General features: G+C 59.9%; 1 protein-coding gene across 5 annotated transcripts in view; it reads left to right on the top strand.

Annotated features, from left to right (window-relative positions):
* The window catches only part of PLXNB1 (plexin B1), a 29,591-nt gene that overhangs the window by 2,356 nt on the left and 5,068 nt on the right, over positions 1-22,167 (top strand). Inside the window, exons 1-34 of one of the 5 annotated variants that reach the window (XM_014731705.3) lie at positions 607-671; positions 5,508-5,560; positions 6,244-7,356; positions 8,176-8,358; positions 8,686-8,814; positions 8,938-9,038; positions 9,362-9,494; positions 9,762-9,918; positions 10,219-10,327; positions 10,404-10,512; positions 10,910-11,596; positions 11,739-11,861; positions 12,012-12,134; positions 12,551-12,644; positions 12,719-12,891; positions 13,055-13,206; positions 14,655-14,760; positions 14,940-15,076; positions 15,373-15,549; positions 15,776-15,947; positions 16,131-16,373; positions 17,113-17,289; positions 17,375-17,523; positions 18,015-18,115; positions 18,216-18,433; positions 18,546-18,724; positions 18,880-18,946; positions 19,182-19,328; positions 20,210-20,378; positions 20,686-20,789; positions 20,865-20,949; positions 21,172-21,344; positions 21,542-21,702; positions 21,799-21,946. In XM_014731705.3, coding sequence (XP_014587191.3) covers positions 6,250-7,356; positions 8,176-8,358; positions 8,686-8,814; positions 8,938-9,038; positions 9,362-9,494; positions 9,762-9,918; positions 10,219-10,327; positions 10,404-10,512; positions 10,910-11,596; positions 11,739-11,861; positions 12,012-12,134; positions 12,551-12,644; positions 12,719-12,891; positions 13,055-13,206; positions 14,655-14,760; positions 14,940-15,076; positions 15,373-15,549; positions 15,776-15,947; positions 16,131-16,373; positions 17,113-17,289; positions 17,375-17,523; positions 18,015-18,115; positions 18,216-18,433; positions 18,546-18,724; positions 18,880-18,946; positions 19,182-19,328; positions 20,210-20,378; positions 20,686-20,789; positions 20,865-20,949; positions 21,172-21,344; positions 21,542-21,702; positions 21,799-21,946 — 6,093 coding nt within the window. In that variant the 5' untranslated portion in view covers positions 607-671; positions 5,508-5,560; positions 6,244-6,249. Of the gene's footprint in view, positions 1-606; positions 672-1,049; positions 1,151-1,577; positions 1,688-5,507; positions 5,561-6,243; positions 7,357-8,175; positions 8,359-8,685; positions 8,815-8,937; positions 9,039-9,361; positions 9,495-9,761; positions 9,919-10,218; positions 10,328-10,403; positions 10,513-10,909; positions 11,597-11,738; positions 11,862-12,011; positions 12,135-12,550; positions 12,645-12,718; positions 12,892-13,054; positions 13,207-14,654; positions 14,761-14,939; positions 15,077-15,372; positions 15,550-15,775; positions 15,948-16,130; positions 16,374-17,112; positions 17,290-17,374; positions 17,524-18,014; positions 18,116-18,215; positions 18,434-18,545; positions 18,725-18,879; positions 18,947-19,181; positions 19,329-20,209; positions 20,379-20,685; positions 20,790-20,864; positions 20,950-21,171; positions 21,345-21,541; positions 21,703-21,798; positions 21,947-22,167 lie in introns of those variants that run through there. The other 4 variants (XM_023620498.2, XR_002800602.2, XM_023620497.2 and 1 more) reach the window with 4 other exon arrangements.

Genomic DNA, 22,167 nt, shown 5'->3' on the forward strand with positions numbered 1-22,167 from the left:
GCCAGGGATGAGGGAACTGGGGAGGGGTGCCATGCTGGTGCAGGTGATGTGCTGAGTGCCTGGACCCAGGTGCTGGAAGAGGGGGTGGAGGAAAGGGAGTGACCCAAGGAGTTGGCAGGGAGAATTTGAAAGGCAGAGTTGGGTAGATGAGAGTGAAGACAGACTCTTGATGGGGGTGGCAGGTGGGAAGAGGGTGCCTGTGATATTAGCTCTTTGGACAGTGGCCAGTGTGGATGACCTGAACCTTCTGGTTGAGGCTTCCCCTAGCCTGTGGAAGCTCTGGGGCCTTCCAGGGTGATGTGTGTGTGACAAGTTTTGTCTCCCAAGAGGCTATCCCAATGGCTTTGAGCCAGAGTCCTTCAAAAGTGCTAATAGGATGGGCCAGGTCCTGGCTCCTGCGTTTGCAGTGGGCAGGCCAGGGTGTGAAGGGCCCGGCAGAGGGCACAACTGGGCCTCGGGAGAGAACCTTTCTGCCCAGTGGTTCTTCCCTCAGAAGGCCCAGGTATTTGCCAGCGATGGAGTCCAGACTTGCCCAAGGCTTCTCAGCTTAGGGTGGGTCCAGGTACAGGCCTGGGAGGAAAGGAAGGAAATGTGCCCTTGCTTGTGTGCTTCTCCAGCCGTGTGCCCTCCTTTACCAGCGGGACTAGGTGTGGTGTCACCCCGACTTGCCGGTGAGCAAATAGGCTTGTGTGTGTGTGTGTTTGGTGGTGGGGGGGTCAGGTTACTAGGCTTAGTGATGGCGCAAACCCAGGCCCAACCCCAAAGCCTGCGCTCTTCCCGCACGGCCAGAGGTGGGGGCCGGAAGGAGGGGTTGGCTGTTTGGGAGTCCTGGGAGTAGGGGCGGTGGGCAGGACCGGTGCAGAGGGGAGAAACAAGGCGCCTAGTAGTTCAGGTAAAGAAAGTTGGAGGAGGACGAGCACAGGAGCCAGGTACTGGAAGGGAAAGAGGGAGCTCGCAGCGCTGCAGAGCGGGGGCGGTGGCTAGCGAACGGGCGGAGCAGGTGAGGGGCGCGGGTTCCACCCAGCGCTGGCGCGGTAGGAAGAGGCCCTGGCGCCGTACCACCACACCTGGGGGCGCGCAGCGCGACCCCCGCCCCGGCCCCTCCCAGGCCAGGAGGGCTCCGAATTCCGTTTCCAGCCCGGGCGCGCAGGTGAGGCCCGGCGGGGGCGGGGCGGGGCGGGGCGGGGTGGGGCCGCCCGCGGTCTGGGCTCTACTCCTCACCCTCCTCTCGCGGCGACCCGCGTTGCCGGGGCTACCGCTGCGGTGCAGCCAGCCCCCACGAGGGAGGGGTCGAGTTCCCCTCCCTCGGCAAGTGCGGAGCCCGCCGGGCCGGAATGCGGGGTCCCGGGCGGCTCGGGGCCGCGCGCCCGGCTTTCCCGGCTGCTTCCGGCCTGGCCTGGGCGGCGGGCGGGGGGAGGGCGGCCCGGCGGGCGAGGGGGGAAGGAGCGGAGCCGGCCCGGCCGACGCAGCTTTGTCTTCTTTGTTCCCGGCGGTGGCAGTGCCGCGGCGGGAGGGGCGGGCAGCGGGCGCAGTTTTCCGCCCCTCGGTCTCCGGGTAACAGCTGCGGCTCTGCCAGACCCACCTCCGGGGGGCGGGCGGGGGGAGCGAGGCCGCCTCGCGCAGATCCCGAGCCCAGAGCGGCCGGCGCCCGCCTCGTTGCGCTCGTCCCGCGGGGCCCGGCCGGGTGGTGAGTGCGGGGCCCAGGGCCGGGCGGTGGGGACCGGGGCGAGGCGGCGCGCCTCCGGGGTGGAAGGGCCTGAGGCCACGATCCCGCCGGGCAGGGGTAGCCCGGGCAACTGGTGGGCAGCTTCGGTCCTGAGAGTTGGGACCACACTTCTCCGCGCGAAGGGAAACTCTGGCGGCTCCGCCTGAAACGCGATTGGGAGACAGAGGAGGTGGAGCTGCTCCTCCGCGCCCCCTCCTCGCCGCCGCCCGCCTCAGCCGGACCGGCCGGCCCCTTCCCCGCCCTCCCAAGGCCACTGGTGGGGTCCTTGCCTCGCCGCCTGGCGAGGAGGGAGGGTCGGGGAAGAGCCTCTGGGGAGGTTGAGGCTTCTCCTCTGTAGTAACAGCCCTTGCAGGCTGCGCTCGGTGCCACTGACAAAGGTGGATTGTGAGCCTTCTGCCAGGCGCCCCTGTACCCCCGCTCCACCCTCCCGCCCCCGACTTGGTACACTGACATAGACGGTGGGTGATTGATGAGCGCTCCTTCAGTCCTCACGGGTGCCCAGTAAATGCTGGATCCCCCACCCAACCTCAACACACGGACAGCAGGACGAGCAGTGTGCACCACTGTACTGTCAATGAGTAACTTTTCTCCTGGGTGGACCCTGGGAGCCGAGCAGGAGGGCCGATAGGAAAGGCCAGTTTGCCACTAATCCCAGTGACTCTGTAAATGAGGGCTGGGGTATGACCCCTCTCTGGGTGTGGAAGGGCAGAGTTTGTGAGCCCCTTTGGTTGGTGAGGACAGCCCCAGGACGGCCTGGGGGGGGTGGTGCTTGATCTTTGCAGACAGAAGTTAGGCAGTTTTAGGCCCTGCTGAGGAGATCCAGAGAAAGGTGGGCTCAGAAAACCTCTCGGAGCAGGCCTGGGCACAGGCAGAGTCAGGCTTTGGCTGTGAGCCTCGAGGAGGCCTGAGATCTGGGGAGTGGGCAGGAGATCCTGGCTGTGCAAGCTGGGGACATGAGGCCTGGCTCCAAACCAGCCTTTTCAGCCTGTTCTGGCCTGGTCATTAATAAAAGTGGGGCTGACACCTAGTCCTTTGAGAGGCCAAGTGACTGGGAGAGAAGCCTGGGCTATCTCCCCTACTGGCTGGGTGTCCCTGGCTGTGAAATGGGTGTTGTTTCAACGGGCAAGGAGCACCTGCCCTGTGCTAATGTCCATCCTAGTTGCTGGGACCTCTGGATCAAAAGCCACGCTCCTTGCCTTCAAGGAGATTCAAGTCCAGAGTGGGAGGGTGGAACAGAGAGAAAAGTGGCCTTGATTGGTGCTACTAATGCCAGGCACACAACATAACACTTTTAAGGGGCAGAGCAGCCCTGCCTCCCATTCTACAAATGGGAAATCTGAGGCTCAAAAAGCCCAAGCAGAGCTGCAGTACACACCGGTGTAGTGACTGGGTATGTCCATTCCATCCACCACAGGGAGTGGGCTCCTCAGGAGCCTGGGGGGACAGGGAAGGCTCCCCTAGGAGCTAATGATTGGGATAGGGAGGGAGTGGGCATTCCAGGCAGTGGGAACAGACCTTGTGACAGCAGGGAGGGGTGTGGGACAGCCTGCAGTTCAGGCGGGCAAGAACGAAGAGCATGTGTGGGGGAGCACTGATCTCACGGGAGAGGGCGTGGACTGGAGGGTTTGACCTTTATCCTTCAGGCCCTCGGGTGCCCCAGAGACTCTAGGGGGGTGGGATGTGCTCTGATTCTGCTTGAAGATCCTGTGAGGTAGGAGGGGGTAGCTTGGAGGGGCTAGGGCTGCTCCGTGGCCTGTGGCAGAGGTTAAGTGAAATGTGTGTGGCCTATAAGGAGGAGAAAATGTCACTGCCCTTTTTTTTCTCCTCTCCACCCATGGTATGTGGGGAAGGGGGTGGGGGATGCTAGGCCCTGCTTCAATGATTGAAGACTGACGCTTTTCCTGGCATGGGTCAGCCTCCAGCCTCCTATGTGGGCTGGCCAGGAGCTGTTCTGATCCCACCCATTCTCTTCTTGGGGGCCACTCAACTGGCTTGTGATTTTACATTTGGGCAGTGTCTTGGTGGCTGCCCCTTGAGGGCTAGAGAACCTTGGCAGGAAGTAGGCTCTGAGCAAATGTTTGTAAGCAAATGAAGCAGTGAATGTTGGTCTAACCGCGGGACCCTCTGCCCAAGGCACAGCCCTGGTCATGAGGTGGCAGGAGGGAGTAAGCAATAGCTGAGTTCAGGAACTCAGGCAAACCCTGTCTTCCCAGAGAAAGAAACTTTCTTCCCCTATCCCATGGAAAGAAGGTGGGGGGCTCCTGGGAAGCCTGGCCTCGCCACAGTCCTGGGCTTCTCGCCGGGTTCACGGCTCTCCCTGCCACCCCCTTCCCCCCACCCCCTTGGGTGGCAAACAGACGCAGCCTTGTTCCCGCTCCCATAGAGCTGCCCTGTTCTCTGCACACTAAAAATGGAAACCCCCAAGCTATTTTGGGAGCAGTGCCCAGCCAGGCTGTGGCCATGGCTCCCCTGCTCCCACCGGGCTGCTAGACCCTCCTCCGAGCCTAGTGCCCAGCCTGGCTCACTCTGGGGCAGCCTCAGGAGCATCCCACTGGGGACTTGGCTGGGAAGAACTGACCTGAGCCCCAGGAAGCTCTTTGGACATTCTGCACAGGCACACTGGCAGCTGGGTGGCAGGAGGGGCTGGGCAATGTGGCCTGGGCACAGGCTCGCAGAGGAAGTGTCTCCTGGCCAGGGAGGCATGGCCTGTCACAGTACTTCACCAACCTTGGTGTTCCTGGCTGGCAACCACTGAGATCTGGAAAGGGTGGTGTTGCCATGGCTTCCTGGTCCAAGGAGGCCTCGGCTGGGGCCTGCAAAGAGGAGTCTGAAGCGAGCAGGCACCCAAGGTCTGGTGAGGTCCTGGGGATGGGGGCACAGCTCAGCATGGTGACTTCCTCTAGGACAACCCTTCCCCCACCCCAGGCCCTGGCTCTTCTCTGACCTGCAGGAGAGGAAATAGCAAGAGATGGCCTGGCTTCTGCAGCCCTCTAGGACTTATGGCTTGAACCAGGGAAGTGTGCACGAGTCTGTGTGTGTGGGTGTCTGAATGTGGGTGGTGGTGTGTATGTCTTGTTGGGTGGGTGTGATGTGTCTGTATGGAGTGCGTGTTTGTGTGATGTGTGTGTTTCTGTGTGTAAGGAGTTGTCTATGTGGATGTGTCTTTGTGCAGGTATCTAAGTGTGGGTAGTGTGTCTGTGTGGTGTGTCTGCCTGCATTTCTGTGTATGTTTCTCTATGCCGTGTGTACAGATTGTATCTGCATGCATCTGTGTGTGCGAGCACAGTGGGTGGTGTGTGCATGCAGGGTGGGTGGTATGTATGCTTTTTGGTGTGTGCAAGCATGTGTCTGCTTTTGTGCTGGTAGTGGTTTGGGCTAGGTTAGCCCCTTGCCTGTGTGGAGGGTGTGTACCTGGGTACCTTGGTAGGGCAGAGGATGAGAATGGGAGAGTGCTGAGAAGAAGGGAGAAGGGGCTGCAGAGAGACAGGGCCAAGCTGGGGGCTTGGCTGGGCCCTGTGAGCCATGGGGCTCCTTCCTAGCTGCCCTTTCCCAGGCCCCAAGGGTGCCTGGTTCTGCTGCCCTCCCCCTTCCTATGTGGGCTCTGAGGAGGCGTCCCTTGTGGAATGTGTTTGGTGGCCGAGGGCCAGGCTGGGCCCAGCTCCACTGGCTGGCTAGGCGGCAGGGAGGGGTACCTTTGTGCTGCCTCCACGGTGGGGAGTCGGGGCTCTCACATGCCTGCAGCCCAGCCCCCAGCTTCATGCTCTGCTTTCTCCCTGGCTAGGTGACTCCCACACAGGTCATGCTGTTGTCTCCTGATCCAGCCGGCCCTGCTAGGTGAGCCTGACCTCACACTTAGGCATCTGGGAGAAGTGTGACTCCCACCTCTGCTGAGGGCTCTCCAAGGTGGGGTCCGGCCTTTCAGGCCCCGCCTCTGGCAGTGATAACCTCCCTCTTCTCTCTGGCCAGTTGGCTCTGTGATTATTGCCCTTCTGGATTCCTGGCCTGAAAGGCCCTTCATCAAATTCTTGCCCTGCTCTAGTATGCAGGTGGCCCATGGGACCTCGCCCTCCTTGCTTCTGCTCAGGAAACTGACATCCCTGAAGAGGGGCCCTCTCCCTCCTTGAGATTCTGGCCCCTTCCTTCCCATCACCTGCTCTCCTGCCCCTTCCAGGCACTCCTCCCTGGGGATGGGATGTTTCCCATATCTCTGCCCCTCTAGCCCCTCACCCTCGGACCCTGTGATGACACAGGGCACTGCAGGTGAGGGTAGGGTGGGGTGGGGTGCAGGTCTCCTGAGAGAACAGTACTGGCTGAGAACGGGGCAGTGTGTACCTTTCTAAGAATGTGTATGGTCCTGGGGTCATCCTGCACCACAGTGTCTATCTAAGCCTGGTCCTCCTCTGCTCACCCCCTAGGTTAGAAGGGGCATCTTGGCAATGTCACAGCCCTATCCCTCACTGGTAGCCCCACATTGCTCAGGTAGCCACGTGACCCCACACAACCTCTCTCCCTGCCAGGTGACCATGCCTGCTCTCGGCCCAGCTCTTCTCCAGGCACTCTGGGCCGGGTGGGTCCTCACCCTCCAGCCCCCTCCACCGGCTGCTTTCACTCCCAATGGCACACAGCTGCAGCATATGGCACGGGATCCCACCTCAGGCACCCTCTACCTAGGTGCCACCAACTTCCTGTTCCAGCTGAGCCCTGGGCTGCAGCTGGAGGCCACCGTCTCCACTGGCCCTGTGCTAGACAGCAGGGACTGCCTGCCACCTGTGATGCCTGATGAGTGCCCCCAGGCCCAGCCTACCAATAACCTGAACCAGCTGCTCCTGGTGAGCCCGGGGGCCCTGCTGGTGTGTGGGAGTGTGCACCAGGGGGTCTGTGAGCAGCGGCGCCTGGGGCAGCTTGGGCAGCTGCTGCTGAGGCCAGAGCGGCCGGGGGACACCCAGTATGTGGCTGCCAATGACCCTGCAGTCAGCACGGTGGGATTGGTGGCCCAGGGCTTGGCTGGGGAGCCCCTCCTGTTTGTGGGGCGGGGATACACCAGCAGGGGTGTGGGAGGTGGCATCCCTCCCATCACAACCCGGGCTTTGCGGCCACTGGACCCCCAGGCCGCCTTCTCCTATGAGGAGACAGCCAAGCTGGCTGTGGGCCGCCTCTCTGAGTACAGCCATCACTTTGTGAGCGCTTTTGCACACGGGGCCAGCGCCTACTTCCTGTTCCTGCGGCGGGACCTGCAGGCTCAGTCTAGAGCCTTTCGTGCTTATGTGTCCCGAGTGTGCCTCCGGGACCAGCACTACTACTCCTATGTTGAGTTGCCTCTGGCCTGCCAGGGGGGCCGCTATGGGCTGATCCAGGCCGCGGCTGTGGCCACATCCGGGGAGGTGGCCCGGAGGGAGGTGCTCTTTGCAGCCTTCTCCTCGGCTTCTCCCCCGGCTGTGGGCCGGCCCCCATCGGCAGCTGCTGGGGCATCCGGAGCCTCTGCCCTCTGTGCCTTCCCCCTGGACGAGGTGGACCACCTTGCCAATCGCACACGTGATGCCTGCTACACTCGGGAGGGCCGTGCCGAGGATGGGGCTGAGGTGGCCTACATCGAGTATGATGTCAATTCTGACTGTGCACAGCTGCCTGTGGTGAGTCCTGGCACCACCCCAACCCTTCCCCCTCTCTGAGGCCACTGGCCAGGTATTCATTGCTAAGCAGCTGCCCGGGGAGTCTGAAGGGAACCTGGTAATGGTGTGGGGGCTGATCAGATCAACGGATATTAAGTGCTTCCTTTGTGTCTGGGTGATGGAGGGGTACCTTATTGTAAGTGTGGATTCAGGGGGACAGAGAGCCATGAAGAGGTGGGCTTGGACCGGGCATTGAAGGGGTGGCATTTGCATACGTGGACTGAGAAGGTGTCTGAGAAGGCAGGGACCCAGAATGTGGGAGGAGATGGGACCTATTGTTTTAGATTCTTGAGCAAGAGAGGCAGGTAAGGTTGAGACTTGTTTGGCTCTGGCCTCAGGATGGATTAAAAAGGAAAGAAGCTGCACACAGAGGGCCTGAGTCAGTGAGAGGTGGGAGGGGGCCTGAGAAGTGGTCCCAGAGAAGGCTGAGCACATAAATTGGAGGAAGCAACTCCCAGGCCAGGGATGGGAGAAAGTAGGGCCTCAGACAGCGAGGGGTCAAAAGAGGGGGAAGGAGTCTCTGGAGACTGTCCGAGGCAGCTGGAGATAAGCCACTGAGGCATTGGGCTAAGGATGTGGCTGTGGGAGATGCTGTCAGAGAGGGCCAGCAGAGAGACTGGGGGTGGGGATGAGGTTGTCCCAGGAGGCCCAGCAGAGAAGTCAGAACTGTTCAGGGAGAGTTGGCAGAGAGCCTGGAGGAGGGGATGGGCTTGTCCAAAGAGGATGGGACAGGGGAGGGTATCCAGGGAGGGCCTTACTGGTGCTTTTTACGGTTTGCAGGATACCCTGGATGCTTATCCCTGTGGCTCAGACCACACACCCAGCCCCATGGCCAGTCGTGTCCCACTGGAAGCCACACCAGTTCTGGAGTGGCCAGGAGTTCAGCTAACAGCTGTGGCGGTCACCATGGAGGATGGACACACCATTGCTTTCCTGGGTGACAGTCAAGGGCAGCTGCATAGGGTGGGTCCACAGGAAGTACTGGGCCCTGCCTCAGGGTCTGGAGGAGACAGACTGCTGGGGACCCAGCCTGGGCAGAGCTACCCCTGTGACTCCTGGGGATGGGATGTGGGATCAGTGACATGCCCCCAGCCCGAGGCTGGGAGAGGTTACCTGGGCTCCTCTTCCCAGTGCTGAGTGGTATTTACCTGTGACCCCCTCCCCCAGGGTTGAGTGGTGTGACCTGTATTGCCTCGGAGGAAATTCTACTGCACATTGCTTCACTGGGGAGAGAGAGGAGGGCCTTGGGCATGTGGCCGTCCCAGACCCGGTGTGGTTCTCTGATCTTAGGTCTTCTTGGGCCCGGGAAGTGATGGCCACCCATACTCCACACAGAGCATCCAGCAGGGGTCTGCAGTGAGCAGAGACCTCACCTTTGATGGGGCCTTCGAGCACCTGTATGTCATGACCCAGAGCACAGTGAGTGCCAGGCGTGAGCCAGGGCCTGGCTGCTGGGAGGGGCCTTGGGCAGGGCCAGGAACCCATATGGGATGAGCTACTGGTGTTTGGATTTCTGGCCTTAAGTCCTCTTTGCTGTCACAGCTTCTCAAGGTTCCTGTGGCCTCCTGTGCTCAGCACCTGGATTGTGCATCTTGCCTTGCTCACAGGGACCCATACTGTGGGTGGTGTGTGCTCCTCGGCCGGTCAGTGCTCCACTGACTCCTGTCCCCTTCCCCAACCCTGCCCCTAACCCCTTCAGTGCCCTCAATGCTCCTGCATAATTGCCCTGTCCAAGATTTCTGGTCCTTTGCCCTTGACTCTCAACCTCTGATCCCTGGATGCCCCAATTTCCTACCCTACCCCTGTCCTCCACCCTGACATTAGTGCCTTGCCAGGGCACATACAGCCTCATGTCCTGGTTCACTTGAGGATCCTACCCACTGCCCAGGATTGTAGGTGTCCCTGCCCTATGAACTCCTAGGAGCTCTGTGAGGGTCACAGGTGGACGCTGGTCATTCTCTCCCAGGTGCAGTCGCCGTTCTGAGTGCTCCCGGGGCCAGGGCCCAGAGCGATGGCTGTGGAGCTTCCAGCCTGAGCTGGGCTGTCTGCAAGTGGCAGACATGAGTCCTGCCAACATGAGCCGAGAAGAGAGGAGGGAGGTGAATGACCAGAGAAGGCGGGGCCCTGGTGGGGAGGGCCCTGGTGGTGATGGGTTGACACCTTGGATTTTGCTGTCAGATACACCAAATACCACATGGCCTTGCTTAAGTCACTTCTCTTGGGGCCTTGCTTTCTCTATCTAATACTAACCCAGGCCAGAGGGTGTTTCTGAAGGCTCAGGGGCTTGGGGGTTGGGTGCTTTGCAAATGTGAGCCCTAATCTGCTGCCCAGTGGCTCCAACAGTGTGTCCTGGCCTCTCTTGGCAGGTTTTCCTGTCGGTGCCTGACCTGCCACCCCTGTGGCCAGGGGAGTCATATTCCTGCCACTTTGGGGAACACCAGAGTCCTGCCCTACTGACCAGTTCTGGTGTGATGTGCCCCTCCCCAGACCCTAGTGAGGCCCCAGTGCTACCAAGAGGAGACGGTGGGTGAGAGAAGGGGCCAGCCCCCCGGGCCTGGGAGCCTCACCCTCCCCCCATCTTCCTCCAAGGGGTGTGGTCGGGGTGAGGTGTGAATGCAGGCCAAGAGCCCTGAAGTGATGCTTTTCTCTGAGTCCCCTACTAGTCCCCACTGCCCTAAAGTACCCATTTTGTTCCCCTGACCCTGGGTGTCCCACTTTCCCCAATTTGAGTGCTAACCCCGCTCCGTGTGGTCTTGGAATGTTGGCTCGGGGTCTAAGTGCTCCTCCCCACTCCTCAGCCTGGCCCTCTTTATCCCTTTGCAGACCACGTCTCCGTGAGCGTGGAGCTCAGGTTTGGCACCGTCATGATTGCCAAAGCTTCCCTGTCCTTCTATGACTGTGTGGCGGTCACTAAGCTCCGCCCGTCTGCACAGTGAGTTCCTTACCCTGACCCCTAGCCCCTGGGCTGCCCCGTGGCGACCCCTGCCCCATGGCTGTGCTCTGTGCAGGTGCCAGGCCTGTGTGAGCAGCCGTTGGGGGTGTAACTGGTGTGTCTGGCAGCACCTGTGTACGCACAAGGCCTCATGTGATGCCGGGCCAATGGTGGTTAGCCAACAGGTGAGTGTGAATCCCGGCTGGGCCACACGGGGGGTTTTGGGGTCCCCATTGTGAGGGTTTCTCTGATGGCCTGGGGTCTGTGTGCCTGCCTGCCCATGTGAGGCTCTGTCGTGAGCACCTGAGCTGCTGTGTGTGACAGACTCACTGGAGAACGGCTGCCTTGGGAGAGGACATTTGTAGCTGAGAGGCAGGGGAGGTCTGGGCCTTGGGCCCATCTCGGCACAGACGCCCCTGGAGCCTGCCCTCCCCTCTCCTCCTTTGGAGAATTAATGGGCTGTTTTTGTTTCTCTTTTCCTTGGTCTCCTTTCCTCTTAATACGCCTTTTGCCTGCCTGCCGCCTGCTCCCACGCCTGCCTGCTGAGTGGCCCCTCCTGTCTTTCTCTGCCTCCCCCTTCAGAGCCTGCTTCTCTCCCCAGCCCCTCCTGCAGGAGTTGCACCCACTCCCCTCCCACCTGCAGCCCCTAAGGCCACAGTCATCCCTGCTCCTGACACCCTTCCTGTGGAGCGTGATGCTCCCTCCACAGCCACAGCCTCGGACATCCCACCTAGGGCCAGGCCTTCGCTGCTTAGCCCGTGGGGTCCATGGGCAGGTCCTGGCCCCATACCTGCCTCGGCCTCCACAGAGTCACCTCTCCATGAGGAACTTCCCCCTCCTAGTCCCCCCAATAGACCTGGAACCACTGTCACTGTACCCACTGACTTTGGACCCATGGCCACACCTGAGGACCTCTTGGCTTCTCACCTGACACCCTCAGATGCAGCAGCACTGCCCCCTGCCCCTGCAGACCCTGGCCCTGAGGCCCTCCCCTCTGTGATACCCCTGGATCAGCACCCTGGCACTGCTCCTGCCACTACTTTCCCAGGGGCCACTGGCTCCACGAAGCCCGCTCTGGACTGGCTCATGAGAGAAGTCGGCGAGCTGCCCGAGGCGGACGAGTGGACGGGGGGTGACACGCCCGCCTTCTCCACTTCCACCCTCCTCTCAGGTGATGGAGACTCGGCCGAGCACGAGGGCCCTCCCGCCCCCCTCATCCTCCTGTCCAGCCTCGACTACCAGTACGACACCCCCGGGCTCTGGGAGCTGGTGAGGCCCAGCCCAGGAAGAAGGCCTCAGGGGAGGGTGTGTGGGGCAGACCCAGCCTCTCGCCTGCCTTGTGATTCTGCATTGGGAGGGACTGAGGTGGCAGGGTAGGCTCCATAGACTACTTTGCTCTTGGTGCCTGCAGGAAGAGGTGACCTGGGGGGCAAGCTCCTGCCCTTGTGTGGAGAGCATTCAGGGCTCCATGCTGATGCCGGTCCATGTGGAGCGAGAAGTCCGGCTGCTGGGCAGGAACCTGCACCTCTTCCAGGTGAATGTGTCCTGCTTGCAGGAAGGGGAGCAGGAAGAGGACATGGCCCCAGGTCTCACTACCCGCCCCAGGGGCTGTGCTGGGGGCCCTGCAGGGCTCACTGGACCCAACTCCTGAAGCTGCCCCAACAGCTGTGTCCTCTGCCCCCAGGACAGCCCAGGAGACAATGAGTGTGTGATGGAGCTGGAGGGCCACGAGGTGGTGGTTGAGGCCCAGGTCAAATGTGAGCCGCCTCCAGATACCCGGTGTCACGTCACATGCCAGCAGCACCAGGTGCAGATCATGAGTGCCTGGGTTGACGAGGGTACACTGGCCTTAGCCTAGCTACCAACCTCAGCTGGCTGCACCACACTCATCTGAGCACAAGCTCTGACCTTGTGACCCCAAGGGGTCTTGGTACCCCATCTCTGACCCTGTGCTCTATGCGGTCCCTGCATGCCAGCTCTGACCTCTGACCCTATAGCTCTATGGGGTCCCTACACTCCAGTCTGCCTCTGACCCTGTGTCCCCATGGGGTCTTGGTAGCTCTAACCTCTGACCTTGTGGCCTCATGGGGGTCCCTGCACCCTAACTGATCTCTGACCTTGTGTTTCTACAACTAGTCATTTTGGTCCTTTCGCTAACCATCCCCTCCCCAGGCCTGATGCCTCCCCCAGCTCCTGGCTCTGACCCCACTCCCATTTCTCCAGCTCAGCTATGAAGCTCTGCAGCCAGAGCTCCGTGTGGGGCTGTTTCTGCGTCGGGCCGGCCATCTGCGTGTGGACAGTGCTGATGGGCTGCATGGTGAGCAACCTGGGCCACTGGGGCCACAGGGCTCCTCCAGGCCTCCCTCTCACATTCATCTCTGCCACCCCCAGTGGTACTGTATGATTGTTCCGTGGGACATGAGGACTGCAGCCGCTGCCAAACTGCCATGCCCCAGTATGGCTGTGTGTGGTGCAAGGGGGAACGTCCACGTTGTGTGGCCCAGGAGGCCTGTGCTGAGGCTGAGGCTGTGGCCACTAAGTGCCCTGCGCCCCTCATCCACTCAGTATGTTGAAATGCTGGTGTGTCCCTTCCTCACTGCTGCCCTTGGAGGGAGGGTAGGGGTGCTGTGGGTCCAGGGAACCCAAAGGTGGGAGGCTGGGGCTGTCTCTCTGGGCTGCCAAGTGTCAACTGGTGGGTGGAGGTGAGCAGCCCTTGTCTTGGAACAGGTCGAACCACTGACTGGGCCTATCGATGGAGGCACCCGTGTCACCATCAGGGGCTCCAATCTGGGCCAACATGTGCAGGACGTACAGGACACGGTCAGGGTAGCTGGAATCCCCTGTGCTGTGGATGCTCGGGAGTACGAGGTCTCCAGCAGGTGAGCTGGCTGGACCAACAGGAGCAGGGCACACCCTGTGGGCTCCATGGTTGGCTTTCCTGCTCAGGGCCACCCACCCACTACACATCTGCCCTCCCCTCTCCCCTTTTCTTTTGGTCTGGTCACAATACCTCAGTGCTGGGGTTGCCATTGAGGCCCTAGAGCACCCACCTTGGCTTCATCCACAGATCTGTGGGTTCCTGGCCTGAGCTGCTGGGTGATCATTCCTGGTCCTAGGACCTAGTCACTGCTCAGAGCTGACAGGTGGCTCTGTCTAGGAGTTCTCACTTGGCTTTCTGAGTGACTATGGATGTAGTTGTGGTAGCAGGGTCCTCAGATCCCAGACAGCTGTGCCCAGTTCCTGGCCTTCCCACCAGCTACCCCTCAGGAGGGTAGACTTGGGGCCCATCTGCTGAGTGCCAGGCTGCTCTGTCCAGTCCCAGGGATAACCTGCTGCCTTCCCAGGGCTCGTGGCTTATGGAGGTTCTGGGTCATGGTAACCTGGCTGGGAGTTGCAGGGGCCCAAAAGTGCACCCAGGAGACATTCCCAAGGGGATATCCACAAGCAGCAAGTCCCAAACCTGGCTGAATATCAGGGTTCCCTGAAGACCCTGTCCCAAACCACCACAGAGCAGATCCTGAGACCCCACCCTTAGATCTGGGTTCTGTAGGCCTGTGTTGAGGCCCTGTAATCTGTATTTTAAGCAAGACTTTGCCTAGAGCATGTAGTTTCCCCCCTAAATGTGTTATTCCTGAGAACTTTAGGTGCCTGTTTACACTGTTAATGATTCTAGAACCATGTGACTAAAGTAGTTTATGAAGTGATTTATAAAGTGATTAAAGTATATTCTGGCTGATGTCTCTCCTGGGTAGTTCACACACCACTTGTTCTGTTTTCTCAGGGTGTTCGAGGTGACTGTGACAATGTCACTAAGTTGAGCCACCACAGGCTTTACATTCTGGAAATTAATTTGCCCCAAGCTTCTGTTTTCTGGCTAAGGACCAGCATTTTCTTAGATTGCTTACTTTCCTTTCACGGCTATCCCCAGACCTGACTAGAGGCTTGAGGGACATTTTTTTGTGAGGAAATCAGAGTTCCACCACTTTGCATGTTGTGCTCTGCACATGGTGATGGCGGCCATTTAGGCCTACTCATTAGTGCAGCCACTCGCCCCCAGAGCCAGCTTTCCAGGGATCCTGGTAAATTTGTGCCACAGAGAGAGATAAATTCCTCTTTGTTAGGGGGTTCAGGGGTTGGACTTGAATGATTGAAACCAGAAATATTCTCAGATGCCAAAGCCTCCCAGTGTGCCATAGGAATTCCCTCTTTGGATCTCTGTTAATTTTGTGGGGAGCAGGGAGACCATCTGATTTAGTGGGGCAGGGGGTGCAGCTGGGTCAGTTTGGGGCCCAGCGGCCCAGCACCCCAGCTTGTCCTGTGCCCACAGCCTCGTGTGTATTACTGAGGCCAGTGGGGAGGAGGTGGCAGATGCTGTGACGGTGGAGGTGCCAGGAAGAGGACGTGGCATCTCAGAACATGACTTTGCCTACCAGGTGCCTGACTGCTGAACTCCCACAGCTGCCGATGGGCCACCCACTCTGGTGGCTCCTCCTGGCCCATCTGGTTTCACCTTCCTGGGGCTCCCCACCCCAGGGCTTTCTTGTCTGCGTCGGTCTCCCCTTGCCTCTGTTTCTGGCCTGAAGCCTGTCTCTCCCTATCTCCCTTCCCACAGGACCCGAAAGTGCATTCCATCTTCCCAGCCCGAGGCCCCAGAGCCGGGGGGACCCGCCTCACCCTGCATGGCTCCAAGCTCCTGACTGGGCGGCTGGAGGACATCCGAGTGGTAGTTGGAGACCAGCCTTGTCACCTGTGAGGGCTGCTTCCCCATTCTGCAAAAATCCATAGGAGAAGATGGAGGGGTGGGATGCTGGGGAGAGCAGAAGGGAAGAGGGTCAAGTCCGCTCCTCAGAGAGTGGCCAGACCCTCTCAAAGCTGGGATGTTGTGGAGTGCAGCCTCCAGGGTCACCCATGGAGACTGCAGTCAGCCCTGAAGGGAAGTGAGCTGAGGCCTGAGTGGGTCCTGTGTCCTAGAATCATCTTTTTCCCCTTCCTCTGCCCTCTCCGGCCAGCCTGGCCTGGCTTCCACTTCTCCCTCCCTTCCCTAGGCTGCTGGAGCAGCAGGCAGAGCAGCTGCAGTGTGAGACCAGCCCACACCCCGCGCCTGCCATGCTCCCTGTGGCTGTGTGGTTTGGGGCCACTGAGCGGAGGCTTCAACACAGCCAGTTTGAGTACACATCAGACCCCAACATCACCTCTGCTGGCCCCACCAAGAGCTTCCTCAGGTGCTGGGCCCTGGGCATGGTTGCATGGCATGTGGCAGGGAGGTCTTTGCAGCTCCAGGGCATGGGGGTCTGTAAGGCTTTATGTGGAGGGCTGTACCTCCCATGTTGCTGCTGGGGAGAGGGGCTGTGTGGCTTTGGGACGGGGCTGAGCTAACCTAGCTGGGCCTGGGCTTTGTTTTAAAGCCTGGTTCTCATAACCATGAGTGGCTCACGGCCTGTGTTTCAGTGGAGGACGTGAAATATGGGTCCATGGCCAGAATTTGGATGTGGTACAGACGCCAAGAATCCGAGTGACTGTGGCCTTAAGAGCATTGCAGCTTAGCCAGGGGCTTGGGCGGAGGCGCCGCGTGATCCCAGAGACACCATGCTCCCCGGGAGCCTCCTGTGGCAGTCATCACGTAGGACACCCTTGGGCATCCCCTGCCTGCCCTAGGCTAGCGGTCACTCACCTCACCCCACATCCCACCCTCTAGACAGCCATGGGGGGCGGGTACCAAAGGAAGCTATCTTCTTATCTTCACTGGGCCCCCTTTGCATGCCTCCTCAGCTGGCCTCCCTTGTTTTCTGTCCCTCTGCCCCAGTTTGAGGAGCCATGCCATGTGAACTCCTCCCAGCTTATCACGTGCCGCACGCCTGCTCTCCCAGTCCTGCCCGAGGACCCCTGGGTCCGGGTGGAATTTATCCTCGACAGCCTAGTCTTTGACTTTGCAACACTGAACCCCACACCCTTCTCCTATGAGGCTGACCCCACTCTGCAGCCCCTCAACCCAGAAGACCCCACCACACCGTTCCGGCACAAGCCCGGGAGTGTGCTCTCTGTGGAGGTACTGTTCCTACTCGGTTGAGACAGGGACCCAAGACCCTTGTGTGTGGTGGAGGGAGCATGACAGCAGAGCAAGGGCCAGTAGATGGACCTGGCTCCTTACCCTTAATGTGGCAAGGGCTGAGGGGGCTGATGGTGGGGTGCCTAGCCTGATGTACCTGGCAGGGGTTTGACCAGTCAGCTTGTCGCCTGGGTCCTGGGTCCTGACACACTCCATGGCAGGTGTCTGAATGACAGCCTGTAAATGGTTTGACACACGTGGTAGCTGGGCGGCATGGGATACAGTAGGTGCTTGGGCTGATGCCCATTTGGCAGCCTGACTCCTGCGGACACATACTTGGCACGTGTTCTAGGTGGGTACTCTGAAAGACCATAGGTAGAGCACCCATCATCACCCACCTGGTGGGCCAGCAGACACAGTAGGGGCTCTGGCTTTCTTAGGTAACTGGGCAGGATTGGGGGCAACTTTATAGTCTCCAGATTTTTAGTTCTGGAGAAGTTAAGACTCAGGAGGAAGGGTAGTGAAGGGCAGAGAAGTAGGGGCGGGCAGGTCAGAAGACATCTATGGGACTGTTGTCCCACGTGCAGGGGAAGAGGTGCTGAGGCACCATCAGCCCTGCTCCTGGGGATGGGTCTCAGGACCATCCTTCCCACATCTGGGGAGATAGGATCTGAGTGACCACCAGCTCTTCCCCTTAGGGAAGAGTTCTGAGTGATCTATCAGTGATCTTGTGTTCCAGGGGGAGAATCTGGACCTTGCGATGTCCAAAGAGGAGGTAGTGGCCATGATAGGGGATGGCCCCTGCGTGGTGAAGACCCTGACCCGGCACCACCTGTACTGTGAGCCCCCCGTGGACCAGCCCCTGCCCCGGCATCATGCCCTCCGGGAGGCACCTGACACTTTGCCTGAGTTCACGGTCAGTGGACAGGCCGTGGCTGAGCTGGGCAGGGCATCGGGCATGTGCCGAACCCTTGCTCACAGGTGGCTGGCTCCCCATGCAGGTGCAGATGGGGAACCTGCGCTTTTCCCTGGGCCATGTGCAGTATGATGGCGAGAGCCCCATGGCTTTTCCCATGGCAGCCCAGGTGGGCTTAGGGGTGGGCACCTCTCTTCTGGCTCTGGGTGTCGTCATCATTGTCCTCATGTACAGGTGAGTGCAGCCGGATGTGGCTGGGTTGGGGGCAGTTAGCAGGTGTGGCTGGGTTGGAAAGGAGCACACTACACCAGGGGTCAGCAAACATTTTCTACAAAGGGCCAGAGAGTAACTTTTAGGCTTTATGGGCCAGGTGGTCTCAGTTGCAGTGGCTCAACTCTGCCATTACAGTGGAAAGGAAGCCATGTGCAAACACACGAGCATGGCTGTGTTCCAACAGATCTTCATTTACAAAAACAGATCATGGGCTGGATTTGGCCTGGTTGTAGCTTGCTGATCCCTGGGCTCCACTGTGCTGGGCTCCACAGGACATGGTTGGGTGTGACTTGCCTGGGGTGGGACAGGCTAAAATATTCTGGACTAGGCCATGGCTTGGCTGGGCGTGGACGGGTTAGACTGTCCTGGCTTAGGCAGGCCTGGGCCAGGGGGACCCAGCAAGGCCTCTGGCCTCCTGTGGCCCACCCCATCCTGACCTGGGTGCTGAGCAGGAGGAAGAGCAAGCAGGCCCTGAGGGACTATAAGAAGGTCCAGATCCAGCTGGAGAATCTGGAGAGCAGTGTGCGGGACCGCTGCAAGAAGGAGTTCACAGGTGAGGCTGCAGAGAACAGGCCCCACGCCCCGGGGCTCTGCCCAAGCCTGCTACCATCACACGGGATCCGCACCCAAACCCGGCCTCTTCTGCTCAACAGACCTTATGACTGAGATGACTGATCTCACCAGTGACCTTCTGGGCAGCGGCATCCCCTTCCTTGACTACAAGGTGTATGCTGAGAGGGTCTTCTTCCCCGGGCACCAGGAGTCGCCCTTGCACCGGGACCTGGGTGTGCCTGAGAGCAGGCGACCTACTGTGGAACAAGGGCTGGGGCAGCTCTCCAACCTGCTCAACAGCAAGCTATTCCTCACCAAGGTGCTGGCCCCGCCCCTCGCCCTGCCCTGCATTGGGACCCTCCTCGCCTCTCTATCCCTCCATTTCTGAATTGGCCCCTCCCTCCCCACCTATCCCTTCTTCCTGGTCCCAGTTCATCCACACCCTGGAGAGCCAGCGCACCTTCTCTGCTCGGGACCGGGCCTATGTGGCATCTCTGCTCACCGTGGCACTGCATGGGAAACTTGAGTACTTTACCGACATCCTCCGCACTCTGCTCAGTGACCTGGTGGCTCAGTATGTGGCCAAGAACCCCAAGCTGATGCTGCGCAGGTCTGTGTGGCTGTTGGAAGCAATGGGGGCCTGGTAGCTGTGGACAGCTGGAGCCAGGAGCTGAGTCAGGCCCTCTGGGGCCTCGGGGTCTACAGAACAGAGAGCCCCGTGGCCCCACCTGCTGACCTGGCCCCTCCCCTTTTCTGTCATCCCAGGACAGAGACCGTGGTGGAGAAGCTGCTCACCAACTGGATGTCCATCTGCCTCTACACCTTCGTGAGGGTGAGGGAGGCAGAGGTGGCTGGGGCTCCCCTCTAGGGAGGGTCAGGACTCTTTAAATCATGCAGCCTCCAGCCCCCACGCAGCTTGCACACTCCTGCCCAGCATGTCCTCAGTCACCTTATGCTTTCGGCAGCCTGTATCCTGTCCCATTCTTCAGTGTGGGTCATGTCCCATATACCTCTGCCCCATGTCTCTCACCTGCCCCTGGGACCCTAACTGCCTGCCACTCCCCCAGGACTCAGTAGGAGAACCTCTGTACATGCTCTTCCGTGGAATTAAGCATCAAGTGGACAAGGGGCCAGTGGACAGTGTGACTGGGAAAGCCAAATACACCCTGAATGACAACCGCCTGCTCAGAGAGGATGTGGAATACCGTCCCCTGGTAAGAGGGAGAGAGAGAGAGTGTGTGTGTATGTGTGTGGGTGTGGGTGTGTGCACGCACGCGTGCGCATGTGCTGGAATCTCTGTCTCTGGTGAGGGTGAGGAGGGTGAGCCTGTGTGATTGTGTGTGGGTGTCTGCATCTGGGGATAGAGCTAGCCTGACCTCTGGCTGGATGCAGGACAGAGGCCTTTAGACTAGTTTAGTAGGACAGAGGCTTGAGGGCCAGACCTTGAAGAACAGGCCTCAGAGGGTCCCCAGGCGTGGGATGGGGTCAGGGTGGCCACAGCCAGGGTCTCGGGAGCAGCCAGCTCTTCCTGGGACCAGTCCACATTCTTGCCGTGCCAGGGCCTGAGTGTTGGCCCAACTGTGATCTCAGTGTCCTGCCAGGGATGTGGTGTGCCCACCAGACCGGGAGCCACCCTGGCAGACCTGCCCATTGCTTCCCTCTGAATTGCTTTCCTCTTAGTGACCCACACAGAGTTCCTTCGGGAAAACCCCATTGAGGCTCTACCAAACCTGCTCCTTTGTCAGGCTGGTGGGGACTCCTTGCTCTTATGCAGGCTTCTCTTAGGGGCCCCAGTCTGACTGCTGAGCCAGGAACCTGGGGACCCGAGTTAAGAGGGACTTGTGCTCACTCATTTTTTCTGCCATTCACCATATAGACATTTACTAGTGCACTATGCTAGGTGCTGGTGTCACAGTGGAGGAAGCCTCTATCCTTGGGGGAGGCAGACAGGTGAGGAGACAAGAATTAGGGACTGTTTGGTGCTTGGAGATCAGAGGCAGTAGCGTCCTTATGGGTTGTCCCTGTCCTTGGCCTTGTGTCTTGGTCATCCCCACATGTGGCATGAGCCCTGACTGCTCCCATGTGTCCTGTGTAGACCTTGAATGCACTGCTGGCTGTGGGCCCTGGGGCGGGAGAGGCCCAAGGTGTGCCTGTGAAGGTCCTGGACTGTGACACCATCTCCCAGGCTAAGGAGAAGATGCTGGATCAGCTTTATAAGGGAATGCCTCTTGCCCAGCGGCCAGACCCTCGCACCCTGGATGTCGGTGAGGGTGGAGGGGAAGGGTGGCCTGGGGGCCTGAGCCAGAGCTAAGCCTGGGCTGGCTCTTGACCAGCTCCGCAGAGGCATTGCCCAGTGGGAGTGGGATGTTGGGAGTGGGGCTGAGGTAGGCTGTGGAACACCTCTACAGGGATGACCTCTCACGTGGTGAGGGGCCTCTGCTCTTGGTCTTTGGAGAGGTTGGGTGAGGCTGCCCCCAGTGGAGAGGCTGGTGTCCCTGTGGAGGAGAAGACAGGCTCCTGAGGGAAGGGTGTCCTGGAAGCCCTGGACCTAGTCCCACCTTGCCTTTGCAGAGTGGCGGTCTGGGGTGGCCGGGCACCTCATTCTTTCTGACGAGGATGTGACTTCTGAGGTCCAGGGTCTTTGGAGGCGCCTAAACACCCTGCAGCATTACAAGGTGGGAGGGGTAGGAGCTGGAGGGAGGGTGTGGTGGGGTGGGGCTGGTGGAGGGATCACCAGCTGTGGTCAGCAGGTTCCAGATGGAGCAACTGTGGCCCTGGTCCCCTGCCTCACCAAGCATGTTCTCCGGGAAAACCAGGATTATGTCCCTGGAGAGAGTGAGTACCCCTACCCCCATCATGGTCCTCTGCCCTGGCTTTGCCCAGTCCCCAGTAATGGAGGAGGGTCCCCTAGACCTCGCGGTGGGTTTATGTCTACTTCCCTTCCACCCAGAGAAGCCCTCAACCAGGTGCCCCAACTCCTGGGAATTGGCAGGAGCTTGGGGGTCCAGGGAAGGTGGCACCTGATGATGGGTGACAAGCTGTGGGGTCTTGGCACAGGGACCCCAATGCTGGAGGATATAGATGAGGGGGGCATCCGGCCCTGGCACCTGGTGAAGCCAAGTGAGGAGCCAGAGCCGCCCAGGCCTCGGAGGGGCAGCCTTCGGGGTGGGGAGCGCGAGCGAGCCAAGGCCATTCCTGAGATCTACCTTACCCGCCTGCTGTCCATGAAGGTGGGCCAAGGAGGACAAGTCAAGGCTCGGGGCAGGGACAGGACAGGCGGTGGGGTCTGGGCTGGCGGGAGAAGAACCACTTGTGGGATTTGGGGGGGTGGTGCCCACACAGGCCTAGTGCCCTGAGGTGTTTGAGGCTGGGCTGGTACCAAGGCGCCCTTGCTGACCGCAACTCTTGTGTTTCCTCTCCTCTGCAGGGCACCCTGCAGAAGTTTGTGGATGACCTGTTCCAAGTGATTCTCAGCACCAGCCGCCCCGTGCCCCTTGCTGTTAAATACTTCTTTGACCTGCTGGACGAGCAGGCCCAGCAGCATGGCATCTCTGACCAGGATACTGTCCATATCTGGAAGACCAACAGGTGGGGGTGGGGGTAGGGTCAGGTGGGCCAAGCGTGTGTGGGATTTTCTCCCTTGCCTCCCAGCACACTCATTGGCCACACCTGCCCCACCCGCAGCTTGCCACTGAGGTTCTGGATCAATATAATAAAAAATCCACAGTTTGTGTTCGACGTACAGACATCTGATAACATGGATGCCGTCCTCCTGGTCATTGCACAGACCTTCATGGATGCCTGCACCCTGGCTGACCACAAGCTGGGCCGGGTAAGCGGGTCTGCGTGGATACAGAGGGCATGGGTGGAGTGGGGCAGTGTGGGCTGGGGGTGGTCAGTGCTGAGCATGCACACAGATTCCAGGCTTTCCTGAGAATGTCAAGGAGGAGGGCCAGGGAAGGCTGGGCTTTGTCCCTGGGCTCCCTAGGAACTGGTGCTGCCCCAGTCTTCAGGGATGAGCAAAGGCAGGGGACACTGTACTGTGTGACAGGG

The sequence above is a fragment of the Equus caballus genome, chromosome 16, assembly GCF_041296265.1.
Source record: "Equus caballus isolate H_3958 breed thoroughbred chromosome 16, TB-T2T, whole genome shotgun sequence".
In the NCBI taxonomy this organism is placed as follows: domain Eukaryota; kingdom Metazoa; phylum Chordata; class Mammalia; order Perissodactyla; family Equidae; genus Equus; species Equus caballus.